The 20,366-nt window shown below is 36.1% G+C and overlaps 1 protein-coding gene across 1 annotated transcript in view; it reads right to left on the minus strand.

The window, feature by feature from the left end:
• OTOGL (otogelin like) overlaps positions 1–20,366 on the minus strand; it is a 91,945-nt gene that overhangs the window by 10,762 nt on the left and 60,817 nt on the right. Inside the window, exons 34-53 of the mRNA XM_059847928.1 lie at positions 20,229–20,346; positions 18,916–18,995; positions 15,223–18,032; positions 14,361–14,538; positions 13,338–13,480; positions 12,660–12,683; positions 12,429–12,521; positions 11,619–11,808; positions 9,174–9,388; positions 7,933–8,074; positions 7,411–7,596; positions 6,687–6,899; positions 5,733–5,837; positions 5,313–5,420; positions 4,855–4,956; positions 3,516–3,620; positions 3,391–3,431; positions 2,375–2,438; positions 1,246–1,424; positions 818–922 (exon numbers count right to left, since the gene is read on the minus strand). Coding sequence (XP_059703911.1) covers positions 818–922; positions 1,246–1,424; positions 2,375–2,438; positions 3,391–3,431; positions 3,516–3,620; positions 4,855–4,956; positions 5,313–5,420; positions 5,733–5,837; positions 6,687–6,899; positions 7,411–7,596; positions 7,933–8,074; positions 9,174–9,388; positions 11,619–11,808; positions 12,429–12,521; positions 12,660–12,683; positions 13,338–13,480; positions 14,361–14,538; positions 15,223–18,032; positions 18,916–18,995; positions 20,229–20,346 — 5,201 coding nt within the window. The remainder of the gene's footprint in view (positions 1–817; positions 923–1,245; positions 1,425–2,374; positions 2,439–3,390; positions 3,432–3,515; positions 3,621–4,854; positions 4,957–5,312; positions 5,421–5,732; positions 5,838–6,686; positions 6,900–7,410; positions 7,597–7,932; positions 8,075–9,173; positions 9,389–11,618; positions 11,809–12,428; positions 12,522–12,659; positions 12,684–13,337; positions 13,481–14,360; positions 14,539–15,222; positions 18,033–18,915; positions 18,996–20,228; positions 20,347–20,366) is intronic.

Below are 20,366 nucleotides of genomic sequence, written 5' to 3' on the forward strand. Positions count from 1 at the left end.
CTGAATGTATAAAACAAAGCCATTGTTAGGAATGCCAAAACACTTCAGCTTTATCTCCAACCTGAAATGCCTATAAAAGTAGTGCCCTCATGCTGTAGCATCTACTGGAGTGGAAAGTCTGCTGCAGACCACCTGTAGGTGGCAAAAAGGAAAGACCATCCTCTAATTACCAGAGGCTACTCCTTCCTGCAGCCATGGCTCTACTCTGCATGCTGAGCATACTGTTGAGCATGGGTGCCCTACTGCAGAATGAAAGGACTTTGTGCCAGTTCAGTCCTTTCTTTTGCTCTGAAATCAATTGGAAGTATGAACCAAGTGATGGCCACATCTAAATTTCTGTGCATGTGGATGCTGGAGCACACCATCAAGATCCTGAACCCCGGAGCCTCAATTTGCACTTTTCCTTTCTGTAGTAACCAGCAGGAAGAGAAGAGTGGCCCTCAGAAGAGGGGGACATAGAAGTCCTGATGTAGGCTTAGAAGCTCTCAACACATCTAAATCACAGTACCTAATACAGAGTTACAATTTGAACCCTGCTCTGCAGTTAGAGCATATCCAGCCTTAAGTAAATGATGACGTTTGCAGATCTTTGCAGCAAATATTACAAGCTTTGAGATTTTTACACATGTGAAATGGCAGGTCTTTAGATAAACACACTCATTTCCAATCATGCATCATAAATAGTCTCTAAGCATGCAACCAGCAATAAGGAGGTATGAAGCTAGAATGACAGCATGAGTTAACTTAGAAATGCCTGTCAGACTCCTGTCTATTGTATCATTACAGTTACTTTTTATCTCTGTTCAGAGGCACTTACCTCATACAAAATCAGTGTTCCATTCTCTGCATGAAAAGAGCAGGACACATTTTGACACGTACCACAACAAGTATGGAGACTGAAGGAAGGAATATATACTTGATGCTGGAAAGAAAGGAAAGGAAATGGACAAGCTAGCACTTTTTAAACATATATTGTATGAATATTCTTTGATTTCTGAAATTAAAAACACCAAGGAAAACAATGGATGCATGGATGGATGCATGGACAGACAGATTTGTTTACATAGGCTGCTAGAAACTGCCTCTCAAAATAATTGTGTAGACTGATGATACACATCATCACTGCCAAGTTCTCAGGTTCTTGCTGAGTAAACAGGACTAGCAAAAGTCTTCACTAAAACTTTTATCCTAGTTGTGCAGTTGTGTTCACAAATTGCATCATTCCTGTATTTTTAGAATACTCACAGCTTCACATTGCTGGGAGCAGTTCATCATTGTGAAATGCATGGCATTGTAGCCTGTGTTCTGATCTTTTTCTTGTAAACACTTTACAGTGTAACAAAGGTCTCCATCCAAGTACTGAATCACTGACTGTCCAGGATTCAGTACTGTGACCTCTTGGAAGATGCACACATCATCCTTCTCTAAAACCAAAATAAATAGATGTTACCAAAGGGGGAAAAAAGAATCATGAAACAAATGAATAGAACCACTGGTAAGACAGAAGTAGGGCAAATTCTTATTCAATGCAAAAGTATTCTGCCTTTTAGACTTGATTGGTTTGTTGTTTTTATTACTAAAAAAGAGCAGGAAGAATGATAATTTGGTTTTGGAAAACACAGCAAAGTGCAAAATTGCCTAAAACTGACAGTGTTCCTACTATGGAAGTAAAAAAGTCTGTTGTTATTATTTTAAAAGTGTTCTTATATTTAACATTCAGCTATTCTGCAATCACAAAATGCAGCCTTTCTGTCAATTAAACTACCCTGTCTGCAAATACCTGTGGTCCAGTAATCTTCTCAAGTTGTACTGTAAATATGTGCTTGGCTTTTGGAGGCAGTTCAGCCTGGGCTGCTGCCAGGACTGCACCTTGCCTCTGCACCCCCATGCAGTAGATTTCAGTGCAGCTGAAATCTACTCTACATGGGTTGCTGAGTGAGGAAAGGGAGTAAAGCTCTGATCTTGAGACTGGCTACCTTCTCTTTGCTGGCTGAACTGGTCTGTTGCTCTGTGCAAGATCTCGTCTCATTTGTGTTGAAAGCAGACTTGGAGCAGGTGCCCTGCTCACACTCAGCTGCCATTCACAGCCTGTTTCCTACTTGTCTGTCACCAGAGAGACTGTACCTGACTCTGAAAGCATGGGCAGTCCTACAACACTCCCACACTCTGCCAGAGCAGACACAAAATGGATGGGATAGCAGGCAAAGCACCAAATTCAGAAGAGACTATCATTGCATAACTAGATACACACACATCAAATTAAGATAAAAGAGCATTTACATTTGAGAAGGTGACAATGACCTTAGTTCTGCTTTCTTTGCACACCCTTTTAGCTAAAAAACAAAACACAACAATGAGGAATATAAAAAGTTACCACAAATGTAGTGAGTGCATCCACAAGCACTGGAAACACTGCTATCTATTTTTTTAACTTCTCCCTGAGTACAGAAAGATAAAAGTTTGCAAAATCATACACAATTAAATGCAGTGCTACATAGACAACTTTTCTCTAAAAATGTAAAAAATTACTTTCATCACTTCCACCTCTGGTTTCCTAAAAGAGGAAAACTGCAATGTACTCAAGAAACAGAAGCATATTCAGAGCTATTCAGTGTAGTTATCTCTTAAAGCAGAAAACAACACTTCATTTTCTGTAGAGGTATATAGAATAGCAGAGTCAATAAAACAGCATTTTTTCCTGAGATACAAAGTTATTTCTATAATAAATATATAAGCAAAAGATTGCCTCCTAGGGATTTTCTTCTGAAAGATAGGTGAAAGCTATTTAAGTCTAAAATTCCTCAATAGACTTTACATTATGCTGTCTTCACATGATGAAAAAACTTCAGGCATTGGATAAGGAAAATATGGTCACTATGGTATTAATGGGAGTTTGAACATTCACTCATTTTTTTTTATTCCCTATTATGAAAAATTACATGAGGAGCAAAATATTCATGACTTCTCATATCAGCAAAATTCAACAATGTTAAATCATTTTAATCAAAAGCATAAATTATTAACAAAATTACACATTTCTTCAGATGATACATATAATCATATAGCTCATACCTCATTAATTATTTTTTAAATGTGAATTATTTATGTGGAAAGCTTTACTAGCATATCATTTCATGTCAACACTGAACAGGATAAAATTACAGTTGCTTTTTTTCTTTTTCCACCTTACAACACACAAAGTGAAATTTCTCCAAGGGATGGTTGACAGCACTATGCAGACACTTGGAATTACATGCTTGAGCTGGGACTGCAGATCAATCCCGCCCTGTGCCTGTTCACTCTTTACAACCAACTGAAACCAGGTGTGTAAAAAAGAGAAGTAAGACAGCTCAACATCATTGCTAACAGTATTTAAAAGACACCACTTACCAATTTACAGGTCAGCATGGTAGCATTTTCACAACTACATTCTGAGGAGATAAAGAAATCCTTGTTAATTAGCTAACTGTTAGTTTTGGTTAAAAGTTGTGACTAAGCAATAAAGCAATAATTACCACAGTGCCATTCCGGACAACATTGCCCAAGTATTTTTTCCTTCACAGGTGTCATGTCATCTGTGCAAATCATAGGAGGCTCAGAACAAAGATTTTCATCACAAACTAAATGAGGGGAAAAGACATATGAGAATTTATTCAACTTTCCTTCGTGTTTTCCAGCTTACATTACTTTTGATAAATTATTTTTAAAATAATTTTATTTTATATAACTGTTATTGTGTTTCTTAAGTATCTGAACTATACTTGGAAGGAAAAACTAAACAAAATTTTTCAAAAGTGATTTTAGTTGTCTTAGAACATGTTTAAATTTTCAGAGAATATCAAACAGGAATCATTTAATATTCTTCATACTTCAGAGTTACTTTACTCAAGACAATAACCAGTACCAAATACAACTAAAACCATAATCTTTGAGAAACATGGACTTGAAATGTACTGCAAAGTGCACTTCTGTAACATAACTGGAGGGAACTGCCCTCCAGGTATGATGCTAATAAGAAAATACTGCCTGTGAAAGAAGATCACGCACTAAGATCTAACTTTCTCCCTGCCAGAAGTGGGGAAAAAAAAAGCCAAAGGCCTTTGCAGAAAATTTCATCTGGGTAAAACTGCTAGGAAAAGGAAAGGACCAAAATACAGAAACAACTGAAGTAAAAATTACTAAACTCCAAACTTTATGGAAGTCAATTTAATTATGTGAAATTGCCCTGAAATACTGCAATAGGATGAAAGTTAATCTAAATTAAGCAGCTGTACTTTTAGATGTTACTTTAAAATGTATAGCAAAATGTATGTGTTTTATGAGACTAGGAAAAGGACTAGGTTACACTGCAAATATTTTTCTTGTGCCTGCTCATTGTTTTAAGAGTAATCAACCCAGCAGTATTTGAAACCCTTGGTCTACTCCTTTCCCTAGGAGCTAAAAGTGAAAAGAAACTGCCTAAACATTAGTGAATTGTACAACAGAGGAAAACCAGCATGGAAGCTGTTTAATTAAATGGGCCTTAATATATGAAAAATTGTATATTTGCACTCTAAGGGTGGGATTCAGTGCCACATTAATATATTGGTATTTAAATCACTATGAAGATAACCATATTTCTGTCTAGTGAACTGAATAACCTCTCCAGATTCCACTGACTAGGTTTGTTAGACCACCGCTGGGCATACCAAGAACTTTGTGTCAAATTCAGCACCTCTACACCCTCATTTCAACCTCTCAGTCCATACCTGAAGCCCACTCTAATTGCCAAACCTAAACAAATCTCTGCACAGCCATGCACTGTCATTTTTACTGGATTTGGTGACAGATCAAACTCACAGCAGTTGCACTCACCGCAGTAGTAATGAGGACAACAGTAGTGTATGGTATTAAGGTCTACAGTGAGAATTTCCCCTTCACTACACAAGGGAACAGGTTCAATACAGGATTCACAAACTAAATAAATTAAAAAAAAACAAAAACAACATATGTACAAAGTTTAGAACAATAAAAAGTTAGCACATGTGAATTCCATCTAACCAACTATATGAAAAGTAATACTGCATTTGTTAATCAGATAATGGAACTTTTAAGGATTTTATGGATATTAATGCTAAAAAAAGTTCAAATATGATGTTCAAAATTATGTTGGAAAAATAAAAGATCCCCAAACCCAAGAATAATGATTCTCCAGTCCACCAGATCTGTCTGAAGTCTCACCCTAAGAATTCCTGCCTTGAGTTATTTATTTTAGAATTATAGCCTGTTTTTGTAAATACTTTACTATTCTAAAAATATTAGAGGCATCTTACCACAGAGATGAGAGAAACAACAGGGATCTTCCTGTTTTGCCTCAACAACAAACTGATCTTCTCTGCAGTCAGGCTGGGAGGCATTAAAACAAACTGAAGGATCACATTCTGTAGGATGTGAAACAAGCACTGTTTTAAAAGGAGTCATTGACACAATATGAAAAACATAAAGAAAATATATTCTTCATATGCTAAGTAAAATAAAATACCCCAAATTGACTGTAAAACAGAAGTAACACAAAAGACAAAGACAAAAAAAAATACTGGAGAATGTTTAAAAAAACATATATCATTGCCTGGTGCTATTTACAGTGTAACATTCTATTAACAATAAAGACAACTTGTAATGCAAATTTTCTTCCAACATATAATACAAGTATGGAAAACTTTCCACTAACTGTGGTTTTGTATTTCCCTTACCACATCGGTACTGTGGGCAGCAGGACAGAGGGTGGTAGCCTTCCACTAATTTCTCATTGGGTTTGCATGTTGGAATAATGGCATCACACAATGACATGTTACATTCTGTGGGATAAAAAACAATTTTGATGTCTTTAAACAGATACTAGTGCAAGTCCTATAGTTCAAGCTATTTATACCATCTAATACAGAGATCCACAAAACAAGAGCAGCCCAAGAAAGATTAAAGTTCACTCCATACCATCATGTAGACTTTTGAGCTCCACCCAAGCAAGCAGTAATATCCCTCTTCAAACTGGTATTTACTTGCTCTGCTCCCTATGCATGAAGTCAGCTATACTGTCCCACTGATATTCCTTGAGCAAATTGACAATACAGCATTGGTTACAGGTGTCTAATAAGCAAAAGCACCACATCAGCTGGACCATATGTTCTCATTTTCCTTGAATATGTTATGAAGACATTAGTATATTTTGTTTAATGTTTTAGGAGCAATTAGCTTATTCTTTTTCTTAGCAACCATGGCTAGGCAGAATATTAGTATTCAGTGATCAGCTCCCAGAAAACAGCTTCTGGGAAACAGCAGTAGATCAGAGGATGCTGCTCATCACACCAAAGCACTAGAAAAAAAAGCAAGCAATCTCTGACGATGTCCTCAAATACTAAGATACTTCTATCACTGAATATAAATCAATTTATTGCTAAATTACACGCAAGAGCTTTAAAAATATTTTTAACAGAAGTTTTGTTTAACTGGTGGACTTCTAAGAAAAAAATTATCTCAGTGAATAATTCTTATAAAGAATAGAAGCCTCAATTGCTGGCCCAACCAGCCACAAGTACTTGAAAATTAGTTCTAAAAAATGTTACCTTGAATCTAAAGTTTGTCAGCTGCCTGTGAATGTGAAGCACTTGTTTTATACTTCTGTTACAGAAAACAAGTGTGGTACATACCACAAACTTTCTTGGGACAGCAAGCTCTCTCTTCAATGACATGGAGTAGAACTTCCCCTTCTCTTTCACAGACTGGTGGTGGATCCTCACTGCACTCAGGTTCTACAGCAATAATGCTTCCATTTTCTAAACAGCCATACATGCAGCATCCTGTCATGGACCCATTCCAGATCTCCCCAGCAGAGCGGGGTTGTCCTTTATTATCTGTACATGCTGGAAGAGAAAAGGAACCCATTCTATCCCTTCAACAAGCAGACAGCTCCCATTTCCTGCAAGTAGATATGACTTGTATAAAATTATTGCATAAAATAATATGGCAGCAGAACATCACGATAAAAGAATCCAAGAAAGGCTGATGACCTTAAAAGCCCCAAAGGAACAAATGCTTTTCTGTGGGTGAAAATGGGAGAGGGCAAAGGACAGAACCTGCCCATGTTATTCCTTCCTAAGTTCTCAAGGGAGGAAAGCCTGGGAGCTATAGAAGAATGGCCATCACTTGTCCCCCAGCAGAGGTACATCAGCACTGGCTCTTAAAGCCAAGTTAAATGAAAGCACAAACTGCTAAACTTGAGAAAAGGTTAGGTTCTGTTGAAGAGACCTTTATCAGATTCACATTTACTGAGGGTTGACACAGAACTTAAGCTTATCTCTTACCATGAACTGTTGATATAACTGTAGTTAATATCATCATAAGTGCAAAACTACTCTGTCCTACTGTACTTACTACATTTTTCTTCTGGTATACAGAGGTCTGAGTCTGTTCTATGCAGAATGGTGCCGTTTTTACACACACAGTCTTCTCTTAAATAGGAACAGGGAGAATCTTCATAGAACCATTTATTCAAGCATGTCTTGGCTTCACAAGGTTGCACACAAGGCTGGTATTCCTTGCCCTCAGGACAGCTCAATGCTGCAAGGAATAAAAAAGGATATTGAGTGCTTCTGTAATCTTTCAGCATTTCTTTGGTTAAATAGGCAGTAATAACAAGTGAGCACAGAAAGGACACATTTATACTTTAAACAGTACTTTAGGTAAGCAACTAATTCAATGGAGATTAAAATTTCTTCATGAGTAAATGATGTATACTCAAGAACTTGTACCCTGGTTTAACAATACTGTGATAAAATGAGATGTTACTTACAAGAATAATAGAAACAAATATAAATTTAACTTATCACTAAACAATCACTAAAAAACCTCACCACTAAAGCCACATAAGGGTACAGAATATGGCTATCTGCTTACAACAGTAATCAGGTGTCCTCCATTTAATGCAGATGTTGTGCTTGTTGCATAAAGCCACATATGCAGAAAGTGCATCACACTCATAGTCCCAAAAATTAGTACTGTTGATCCACATCTTCTCACAAAATTCCTTTGGTGACACCTAGGAACATATTGAAATTGAGAATTAACAAGTATAAGGACTTCCTGTAACTAAAATAAATCAGCAATTAAGAGAAGCAATGCAGCCACAAGGGGAAAAAAATCACTAACAATGTCTAAATTTAAAAATATCTTTTTTGTCAGAACAGTCATTCTGCAAAACATAAACTGCCAGAATTTCTTTATGCTGATCAGTCATGTGACAATCTCATTAGCACTGCATTCTCTGTCTACTGATCAGCATAAAAAAGTACTGATCAGTACTTAGAAGAACTTTTTAGCATGGCCCTGTCAACTAAAAGTGAACAATCTCAGCTAAACATTGCTGCTATACCTTCAATACAGTCCTGCTGTGAATGAATAACTCCTTACTCTGTTTCTGTGCCCGTAGGACCTGATAACCTATTTCACACGTCTATCTCTCAGAAAGAAAGGGCCCCTTGAGTAATTAATCCTTTTTATTTTTAATTAAGTCAGAAAAGTCAGTTAGACCTCAGAGATTTGGAGCTTCCTCATTTACTGTTCTGGAAAGCAGCTGTGCTGCACTACCCACCTCTAGTGACCTATAGAGGTCTACCCACCTCTATAGCTGCATGATACAGCCACATCCCAATTAGAAAGTACAATTTGTAGAAGCAAATGATAATGATTTCTATAAGAAATGCTACAAAATTGTCAGCATAATATTGACTATGTCAAAATATTTTAACTGGAAATCTCTTTAGTCCAATAAGCCTGCAACTGCATGAATTGCTGTTTTGTGGAGCAGAAGCATTAAGCTTTCTGTTCTAGTGATCCTCATCAAGCATTTAATAAAAATAACATCTCTAGAATGTGTTTATCTTGACATGATGATCCAGTGTGTCCCCTTTGAAAAATGCCCATTAAGTAATTTCAAAAATCAGCATAATAGCTCAGGGATCAATATAGATGTGTGTTTTCAATGGACAACATGGCAGGGATGTTAAAGACACCCATTCCATTGTCAAATCATAAAAATAAGCAAAAAATTTAAAATGTGCATGTATCAGTCACTCTTTTCTTAATTATACAACTATTCTATGATTTGGTGCTGCAAATTTTCTGATCCTCATACTCACTTTCTTGTGACAAGGGATGAAAATGCTTCTGTTCAACAGCTCAATACAGTATGTGCAGTTATCTTCAATGCAGTTTCTTACTGGCCTCCTGGTTGTTACATCAAGTGATTTCTCAATTTCCCAGCTCTTAATGAACATTTCAATTTCCTCCATATTTGTAATTATGGTCATGTTTTGCATTTTCAGGTCATCACTAGGATCTCCATTACACACCCCTGGGGACAGAGCATCATATTCAAAGCACACACAGACATTCCTTCATTTAGGAAAGAAAAGCAACCTGATAAGTTATGATCAACACTGCATCAGAGTGACCTGTGAAACTCAGTCATGTGAGTAAATAAACTAAAGCAGCAGTGTGTCCACTGTAGTTCCAAACTCCTGCATGTGATTTTAGTTCTCAGCTCAATGGCTTGGTAAAACAAGTAGATCATACAATAGAACTCATTGTGCCTTTCACAACCATTAACTTTTGAGAAAAACTGCTACCAAAATGTGCTGTTGAGTGTATCAAATTCACTGACATGGTGCTAGATTCTGATCTCATTCTACTGAATGGCAGTCAGCCCTTTGGGAGTAATAGTAGATGGTTTTGAGATTAATTGCTCACCACCAATGATTTCACACTGTATTTAGATTTAATTGAACATTCTAAGTGCAAGAAGATATTAAAAGAATTTTTGATTAACAAATTGCTTTATCTAGACAAAACATTGTCCTTATTCAAGTTATTAATACAAAACCACCGCAAAAACTACCTTCCCAGACCCCTGGCATTCATTGTCTACCTGAATTCATTATTCTATTGATACAGAAATTAAAATACTTTATCTCTTTAAGCACATAACAAGTGAGTAATGCCAAAACTTTAATATTCATACTAGTTTCACATCTCAGGAACTGATCAGGCAAAGTTCCTCTCTTGTTTCCACTTTCCTTCTGCACTGTTAAACACACCCTAAGCCCTTGCCCTAGTGTTTTCAGCCCTGCTGAAAACAGAGTCCTTTGTTACAACTGGACTAGCTTGGTGTGGCAGGCTATTATTCATTCAGGCAGCATGGAGAAATACAGAAAATGGCATTTGAATAAGAAGTGGTTTACAGGAGCACCACTTTCCAGTATTCTTAGCTCTTCTGCTTCTTGCTGCAGATCACAAACTGCTGGCATTAGAAATTGTAAGGCCATACTACAGAACTGCAGAATCAGTATAGCTTTAAAAATGAAGCAAATTTACCACATAGTCCCACAGCTTTTTCTGGTATGAGAAGAAGAGGATTGAAGAATCCCAGACAGGAGCAAACAGCAGAGGACAAGAAAGAAGCACTAAAGAAAACTTCTGACTTTACTGCAAAATATCAGGTAGTGCAACATTTTTAGCTAAATTTGGATTTGTCTTCATCGTCTTCCTCTTTTTGTCTTCTCATGACACAAAGAGGAACTATTCTATAATTCTTTCTAGATTTGCCCTCGTCTTGTCCCATTTGTTCAGCGTGCATAGAGAAGATGGCATGATACTGGGAAAATATGCAGGGCCAGCCTTCACCTTCTCTCAGTAGATTTAGGAGAACTTTCCTTTTGTTCAAGCAGAAGACAGCAACTGATTTTAAAGACTTTATTTGTTTATGCTTACACTTAAAGCATATCTGAATTGCTTTGCTTGCTTTTAAAACTAAAAGCCGTTTAAAAGACTATAAGTTAATTTTCCTTTTCAATATGAAGTAGACTATGTAAAATTACAAACCACTAGAAAGTGACAATTTATGATAAAATTAATTTTTAATCACTTGCTTACACTTTTCCATATGATTCCTACTGGCAAAGTTATAAAAAGGCTTCAGGGAAGCTTGAAACATACTACAATTTCTATGATTGCAATTCAATACTGAGACACTTCAGTACAGTTTTGGACCCTAGACTCAGCCTCAAAAGGTCCAAAATCAGATTCTTAATTTACTGTCCTCACAAGACTTGGACCCTTCCCAAGATACAACTTTTGTCAGTATTTTCATAGCAATAAGCTGCAACTGCTATCATCAGATTTGTCTCCATATTCACTGAAATATACTATCACTTCCTGAATTTCTTTAGCATCCACTTCTTCACTAAAAATTGTCTTTTTATTTATTTGGCTTCAGCAAAACTCTTAAAACAGGCAGAAATAAGTAAAAGAAATTAGTAATTATTTTAAAAGTTATTTAGATACAATGTGCTGATCACTAGTTGTTCTGGAAAGTACTTTATTAGCACACAGTGCTTTCAAACAGAATGATTAATTTATTATTAATAATGAATAGTATTTCACAGGCTCTTACATAGGAATGTCAGCAGAGTTAATGAGGGTCACAACAAGAGCTATAGGGACAGCTGGTCACAGACACAAAAGGGGGTTGCAAATTTCAATTGGGAAGTTATTGAATAAGAAAAAAATTGCCACCACGGCCTCACCACAAAGTCCTTCTGTTTTCCTCGTTGTGTTAGAGTGTAATCCATACTGTATATCTATGATGCCTGTAATATGAGCCCACTTGATGCTAATCCCAGCTGGGGTATTAACCACATACATTGCACCAGTATCCTGAATACTCAGGCCTTCTCTTGAAAATGGTAATGGTTGAATTTCAGAATCCACAACTACCTAAAAGAAACCAAACACATTTTAGAGACAAAGCCAGACTGCAATGATGTATTTTATATGCATTTATATTTTATAATAAAAGACTATTTTAACAGCCTCTGCACACATATGACAGTCATAGCCCTTAGAGAGCTTCCCACTCGTGCCACTTCCAAAAACTGCAAATGAAGTAGGCATGGGGAAAAAAAAATCCTTTGTAATTAGGGAAAGAATAAATCTTATCACATATCATATGATGAAACAAAACCTCATTCCAATTATTGAAAGTCATCTGTTGTGACTTGTTACTGACTAGCAAGAAAAGTATTTTAAGCATTTATCACTTCTAGGGTTCTAGGGTTTCTGGAAATATAGTCTCAGGCATAACTGCTTTTGTAGCTTCATTAAAATCTCAAATGAACTTTAAAGTGACATGGAAAAATGGCATTTAAGTGAAGCATGGTACCAGGAATGTAAATTGTTTGTTTTGCCTCTAATATACCACAAATTATTGGGAAACTAATCTGCAAAAGTAATCCTAATCCCGTAGTGTTTCATTTTAAATCTGATTTATCACATTCTACAACAGAACAGCTCTCCAGCTATCTTTAAGAGTACACATGCTGTTGATATATACTTACTTTTCTTGCTAAACGATTGATAAGTATTTGACAAGTGTGTGTTGTGACATTTAATTTCTTAAAACAGAGCCCTGAAGTGTTTGCAGGTGGCACCTTGAAAGAAAAGTGACAAGGAAATTTAGTTAGTATTATTTTTCTAATTCTGTGCCAGTGCTATTGGAATTTTCTATATTAATTAATTTTTTTTTATATTAATGCATTTTAAAATCAGCAAAATAAGCAAGTACTTACTAGTTTTCTTATTGAATTTGCACTCTGGAAAACATTAAAAATAAATTAGAAGTTCAATAATAATCAGCAGCATTTTTATTTAGCAAAAATGTTACCACTTTCTTTGTCTTTAATGTTCTTCTACAATCAGCTAAATAATTAAACTTATATATTTTATTTTAAATTATAAAAAATATACTCTTTCCAGCTAATTTAGTGCATATGCTGAAAGGTCCCTTCAAATTATATTTCTTAAAGAACTAAAGTTAGAACTAAAACTACAGACTTCTAAAGCTCGTCTGCGTATGTGTTCTGCATTCCCACCTCTAGACTGCAAGCTGGAAATGAGAGCAATTTAATAGAAAACATCTAAAACAATGCAAGACTGTTGCCTTTAACTGTTGCCTCCTGAAAGGAGACATGCATATTGAGAAGTTACCTCACCTCTGATAATTTAAAAGGAGTCTACATTTGAATTTCCTTATAACACAACAATTACTATTTATCTCAAGATAAAATTCTTTTATCTAGACAGCATTATTAAACATGCTTCTTGAAAATTAAATAACTTGGTATTTTTCACTGAGTGTGGCTTTTATGTATAAGTTTTAATCGACATATTTTTGCATAACTTCAAACCTATAACACAAAAAATTTCAAGGAACAATTATAGTTATTGCACAAATGCAAGAACCTTACCTGATTAGCAGGACACTTTTCAATATGAGCAACAATAATTTCTCCTGGTAACTTGACTAAAACATAGGAAGCCATATTGCAGAGGGCTATGTTGTTTCCATCAAATGTAATAACACTCAGTTCAGACAGTACAGAACACTGACCTAAAAAAGAACTGTCATTTAATGAGGTTACCACAAAACTGAATACAGGGCATTTCTAAAAACTTTCAGTTCTAGCGTTATTTGCTTTCGCAGATACATTCATAAACAGACAGGTAGATGACCTTGTTCTGCAGACAACATACTGAGCCATAAGCCTAATTAAGTGTTTAGGTTACTCAGTGGAAATTCCTTAACCTGCTTCTGTGTGCCCAGGGTAGAGAAAAATGTTTAAATTGGTGAAGATTTTTACTTAAGTCAATGTCTTACGGGCAAGGTTAAGGAACCTGCACGATGTGAGATAAAATATATGCATAAAAATATCTATGTTTTTGAGGTACTGACAAGGGAGTTATCTGTCTTATCTTGAAAAAAATATTAAGTGCAATATTGGTTTCATTGAAGCTGCAAGGTTTTAAATACGACTTCTCTTTAGCCTTTTTGTTCCCTTGGCAGGCTTATCCACCAGTTTCTGCAGTGTCTAAGCATGAATAAAAACTGCAATTAGAGCTAAATGAAATATGGGGTTCTGTCTTTCAGAAAAGCTTGTATTTGATTTACTTTTCTTCATGAAATTTTGAAATCTTAACATTTCTACTGATAAAAATTCTGAAAAGTCTCAGCTGAAAAATACTGGTGTTCATGCTGGAGATGTCATTTCAATGTTTTCATTAAAAAAGAAAAATATTTTCAATCTCCAGGACATCAATTCAAAGGTGCCAAAATGTTCAGTATATTTCATTCTGCTTTGCTGATTAATAGCTCTTTTTAATTCATTCCAATATTTAACCTCATATTCCCATTGTAATAACCCTTTAATTTATTACTTGACATTTACAGATCAAGGCTCCATATTTTATTTAAAAATAAAAGAGAGACTTACAGGGACATTCCCACTCTGGACAACAGCTGTCAGTGTTAACTTGAACAGGCATTCCTCGAAAACCACAATCTGGCTTCTGCACATCCTTAGGGCAGTTCCTTGAAAGATTGTATAACATCCAAGCCGTATTCACACATACATACTGGCTACATTTGTCAACAGGTTCAAGGTATCTTGGCTGTCATATAAAGAAAAAACAACCAGAGTGAACTTTAACCTCATTGGCCTTATGAAGTCCAAGCCATGACTTGTCCAGCCCCCAGCTCTGGGAGAGAATCAGCGCATCTACCGGCCCTTCAGCAGTTATTTTGGAATGACTTGCATTTGTGTGGTTGTAACCAGTGACAATGGTGCATGTTCATTCACTCACACCATTCCTGTTCCATCCAGCTTCAGTGGAATACCCTATGTAAAGCATTATGCATTGAGGGTACATGTTATAATCAGTTATAATCTGAAGCATTTTAAGAAACATGCATAAAATCATGTACTCCCATAATTCTAAACTCTATGACAAAGAAACAGTTGGAAGAAGGAAAGACAGGGTAAGATTACTCAGAAACATCAAAATTCCAAGGATTATGGCTTTTTCAGCATCTCAGAAAAATATTTAGCTATCTAGAAAACTCACATATCTTTAAAGCATTTTTTTCAGAGCAATGCATCCAAGTTGCAGAATATACCAGGGCAGTGTAAGAACAGTAACAAAACTATCCTCTAAGAATAACTGAGAATTTTAAAACAGGTAAATTAAATAGAAAATATGAACTATTTTAAATCTCAGGTATTACATATGTAGAATAACAGAACGGACGGAAAAATATATATGTTAATATACAGGGGAAAGTAAGACTGATCATACCACACACTCAGAAGATGTAGATATCAGTGTATGCATCATTGTGCCGAAGTAAGCCTTGTCAGCTACAGCCATGGTTTCTGATGAGGATGGCAGAGCCATTCCACCACTAGAAAGAGACAAATCTATTATAGCTCTGGTTTGCAGCTCTGTGGCCTCTGTTACACTAAAATAAGGTGTAATGGGCTTCTGCGCTGGGATTTTGGATCTTTCTGTTGTTGTTATATCCAGGAGTCCAGAAATAGAGATGTTTTTGACTGAGGTTGTATTCCTTGAAAAAAGCAGACTCTGAAGTGCAGTTACTGGCAAATAAGGTGGGGAAGATTTGTCAGTTGTGGTTATCTTTGTCTTGGTAGCATTTTTTTGCTCATGTGACATCTGATCATTTTCTGAAATATCCACAGTTTTTTCAAATGAAGTTGTGTATTTAACTTCTGATGCCATGTATGAGGTACTCTTCACCTGTGATAATGGATTCATAGTACCAGTTGTTTTCATTATATTTGGAGTTTCTGTAGTGCTCTGTGAAGCTTGAGTTACTGCAGTTGTAAATAAAGATTTGTGTGTTTCTATGGTGGTAGGAACTGAAGCTGAAGCCATATAAAAATCCAAATTTACAACAAAAGAATCAGCAGTTTTTGTAGTAATCCTAGAGGCTAGGGTGGTGGTGCCTGAAGTAACTAATAAACTGGCTGAAGAACTAGGTTGCATTTTTGCATAAATATAAGGTGCTTTTGAGGATGTAGCATTCACTGTTGTGTTCCTGATCATTGGCGTAGTGGATTGAGTGATGATTCCAGCTGGTATGGCTGATATTGTTCCATCTTCTTCTGAAGAACTTATCGAAGAACTCTGTTTTCCTAGAGAAACATTAGAGATATGAGTGGTCTTAGGAGGAGGTGAAGGCATAGAGGGCTGGCTTTCTAAACTGATTTCAGAGGTGTTAAGTGTTAGTAAAGAGGGCATTACAATGGATGATTTTAGTGCTGCTGAAAAGTTGGTAGAGAGACTTATTTTTAAAGTGAATTTAGATAAATCCACAGAAGTTGCAAGGTCTACAATTGGAATTTTTGAAGTTCCTTGTGTATCTAGAGATGAAACTGATGCTTGGGTAGCACTTGTATTTTGTGTTAGTGGTGATGTGCTACTGACTATGGGAATCAATGAAGAACTTGGAGTCTGAGGTGTCACGTAAGATGGTTCTGATGTTGATAACAAGGTTGTGAATAAAGATAATGACCTTGTCAAAGAAGGATTTTTGGAAATGGAAGTACCTGAACTTTGAGCCACAGGGTCAGTTTTCAATTCTATATCTGAACTTTTTGGGTACTCTGTAAGTTCTGAAGCAGTTATTGATGTAGAATTTAGAGGTAATACCAATGTCCTGAGAGGGAAGGCTGTAGACGTTACAGATTTCTTTGGCTTTTTAGAAATGAATGACAATGAAAAGAAATCAGTGTGCATTATTTGCTTATTTTCTGTTGAGGCTTTACTTACTACAGACCTATCAAAGATTGTTGAATTGATTAGAGGAGTGGAGGCACGAGAAGGCACTGTATAAAAACTTTTGGAGGCAACAGTGGCACCTACCATAGCTTTGGGCTTCAAGGAGGTATACAGAGAATGCACTGGTGTAGAGACTGTGCATGTTGCAACACTTGAAATGGTTTTAGGGATTTGAGAAACAACTCGAGGTGAAGATGTAGTCATTATTGGCAGAGCAGCAGAAATACTGCCCTTTTTTAATGGAGATGTCTGCTCGGGAAATGTCGTTGAAGTTTGCACTGAAGATGAAAGTGGCTTTGGAGAAAAACAGGTTGAAGAGCTAACATTTAATGATATCAGAGAAGTTTTAGACAAGGGTTTTGCTGTTTTGAAATACGAAACTGGGATTAATTGAGGAACACTTGTGTCAGAGCTAGAAAATCTAGTAGTCATAGGAATTTGAGGAGCAGCTGAAGTCAGTGCAGAACTGGGTGTTGGGTACACTGCAGTTTGACTAATGCCAGACCTAGTTCTAACAGACAAAGCAGATATAGGAGAAGCAGATATGCTTAATGTCAGTTGTGGATCTAGAAGAAATACAGATCTTGTGAAAGTTTCTCTGTCAGCCCTCGAGGCAGACAAAGACACTTCAGAGTATATTTCTGCTCCCTTAGAATGACTTACTGAAGGACTCCTACTCTTCCCAATCCCTGCAGGCAGCTCAGAAGTGACCAAAGATATCTTGGAGGCTAAAGCTGTTAGTGCTGAGGAAGGTCGAACTGGTCCTAGCTGAGTGGTTGATGTTTCAAGTGAAAATGGAACTATCATTAGGGAAGTGGGTGTTAATAATGCAGAATGTGTTGGAATAGGACTTGCACTGAGCAGGGATGTTGGAGTTGTTATTGTAATGGGTAAAGTTATAGATGCGTTAGAGCGGGCAGTACGTGATGTGACTGCTGAGGCTTGAAAAAGAATTGGAAAATCTGTTGAAGGGATGGGTTTGGAAAGGACAGTAGGGCTGGCTGTGCTGTGAAGTACATCAGAAGGCTCCACTGTACTTGGTAATGAAAATGTTGAATAGGTGGCTGCATTAGAAGCTTCCAATGAATAAAAGTCTGTAATGGACTGTGCCGACATATTCATTCCCCTTGAAGCTGTGTTTGCATTTATGGTTATTTTGTCTGTCACACCAATGAGAGTTGATTTATTCCTTGAAGTAACAAATACAGGGAGTGTCTGAGGAAATCTCTCCGTGGTAGGACCCATGTCAGAGATTAACAGTGAAGGCTTCAGTACAGTGTCTGATTCTGTAGGTGTCACAGGTATGCCTAAAAGGAAAAATGTGTGTTTAACTGTCTTTTATGGATTATTAGTAAAGAAAAATAGCAAATGAATCTCTACTCAAATCTCATTTAAATATTAGCAAATCAGATCTTGCCAATGGTTCCAGGTCATCTGATGACTTTGGGGAACTCAGCTGACTCAAAATGTTTTCTGATTTTCTCTGCAAACAAAGTAGTTAATTTTTTATTATTGGTGAAAATCTTTATTTTGCAGAGCAATTTTGAGGCAACAAGGCGATTCCATAGAAAATTCAGTAAATCCAAAATAGTAAAATGTTGAAATAAGTACATTACATCCTTAGAAGATATTATTTGAGATAACTTTTTACCAGCAAATATCAAGCATAACCTATTTAATTCAAAATTTGTACAATAAGATACAGTATTAAAACTAAATCTTTATGTTACTATAACTCTTTATCCTACAGAATAAGGAAATATGGTATCTTTGCACACCAGAAATTACAAAATAGGTGAGCTGAATTTGTTAGTGGTGTGTCATCCTCTGAAAAGACTGAACTTTTTGCTACAGCTGTATTTTTTCATTTGGAATCTCTCCCTTATAGATGTGTAATATACTAGCATTATATAGTCAAATATAGTTGCTCTGAGTATAACATAATCACAAAAGGTTATATATAACCCACTATTTGAGAAATATGAAAATTCAATGTAAAATAGAACTTTTTGAATGCAGAAGCTGTAGTTTGGATAACTGAGAATGGAGCCAATGCCCAAGAGAAACAATCTTCAGCAGAAATATGCTCTGAGAAAGCATTTAACTGTAAAAAAATTACATTTGATTAATCTTTTCCTAGGATCTTGGAGTAATTTATAACAGTAGATCAACATAATAAGGTATACTCACAGTCTTCTGGATAAACACATCTAAGTGTGACCTCATCAAGGATCATGTTTTTGGGACAGTATGGCATGCATCCTTCAACCCTTTAAAATATTGTATAGTCAATTCTAGAGCCACAGTAGAAGTATAAGTTAATTTTAAATTGTTTTACTTTTTCTAAACAAACCATTAGAATGTCTTATCAGAGTTCTGAGAACTTTCCAATGAAATTATGAACATAGCATTTTGAGGCATTTCAAGGCCACAAAGTTATTAAGCAGCATAATTCTATTTCTAAACTGTTAATAATTATTTGCATAGGCTGATGAATATGATAGCTTTGGACCATTTATCTTCCACAACCAGATGTAAGTTTAGATCCCTAAACAGAAAGGATTTTCACAGAATTATGAACTTGTCTACAAGACTTTTGTTTTATCCAAATATGTTCATTTGAGATATTAAAATATTTAGATCGACTCCATAAAGCCTTTCTCTTGTGTCCTTTCAACATAGGAAAATCAGACAAATCACTATATTCCCATGTCTTTTTCATTCTGGGGGACTTTTCAATAAGAAAATCATGACATTAACAACCAGTGTTCCCATAAGGAAAAAGCTAAGAATACCAACAGAGAAAATTAGTCATATTAGTAGTATTACTAATCATAAATTACATATGCCTAGAGAATCTGAAATCTAAAATATCCTTTATTTTCCACCACAATGTGCCTTGAGCTTTTAGGCATTTTTCCTTTTAGTTTGCTGTGGTTTTATAGAGGCCAGGGGAGAACCACTGAGACAGGAAATCTGTTTACTAAATCCCAAGCTACCATCACCCCTCTGAAATCCCTCCCTTCACACCAGTGGGCATCAGCCAGTATAAAAGTTCCCTCTTCTTGCAGGAGAGGGCGTATTCCTCCCTTACTATTCCTACAATTCTTGATCTCTGTCATATAAACACATAAAGATGTAGCTGTTGTAACATCATGGTGTGCTTGTTTAGGATGCAACTATAAATCCACAGAAGGAAATAGCCTTCATTTAATTTAACAGCTTTCTACTTAACCGCTACCAGAAGCTAATCCTCTGGGCTAAATACAAACCCTCTTACTCTTGTGTTGGAAAGCACATCTAAATGGGAATACAAACTGTGGGAAATGGGAGGCTTGGAACAAATGTTTTCACATGACTTTTGAGAGTTTCTCATAAGGATGATATTGAAATCTGGATAGTAAAACTAAATGGATATTTCAGCAGCAGTGATTTTCAGAAAGCATATGGTATGCTTATTACAAAAAACAATACAGTAGCAAAATGAGATTAATTTTACTTACAGAGGAAGAAATTTGCATGCTATTCCTTCTGGATCACTACATGTCTTAAAACAAGGATTAGCACAAGATTCATATCGCCATTCACACATCCTTCTGTAAGGCACAGAAGCACTGAGTTCTGAGAAGGAAAGAAAGGGG

This window comes from Haemorhous mexicanus, chromosome 5 (genome assembly GCF_027477595.1).
Source record: "Haemorhous mexicanus isolate bHaeMex1 chromosome 5, bHaeMex1.pri, whole genome shotgun sequence".
In the NCBI taxonomy this organism is placed as follows: Eukaryota; Metazoa; Chordata; class Aves; order Passeriformes; family Fringillidae; genus Haemorhous; species Haemorhous mexicanus.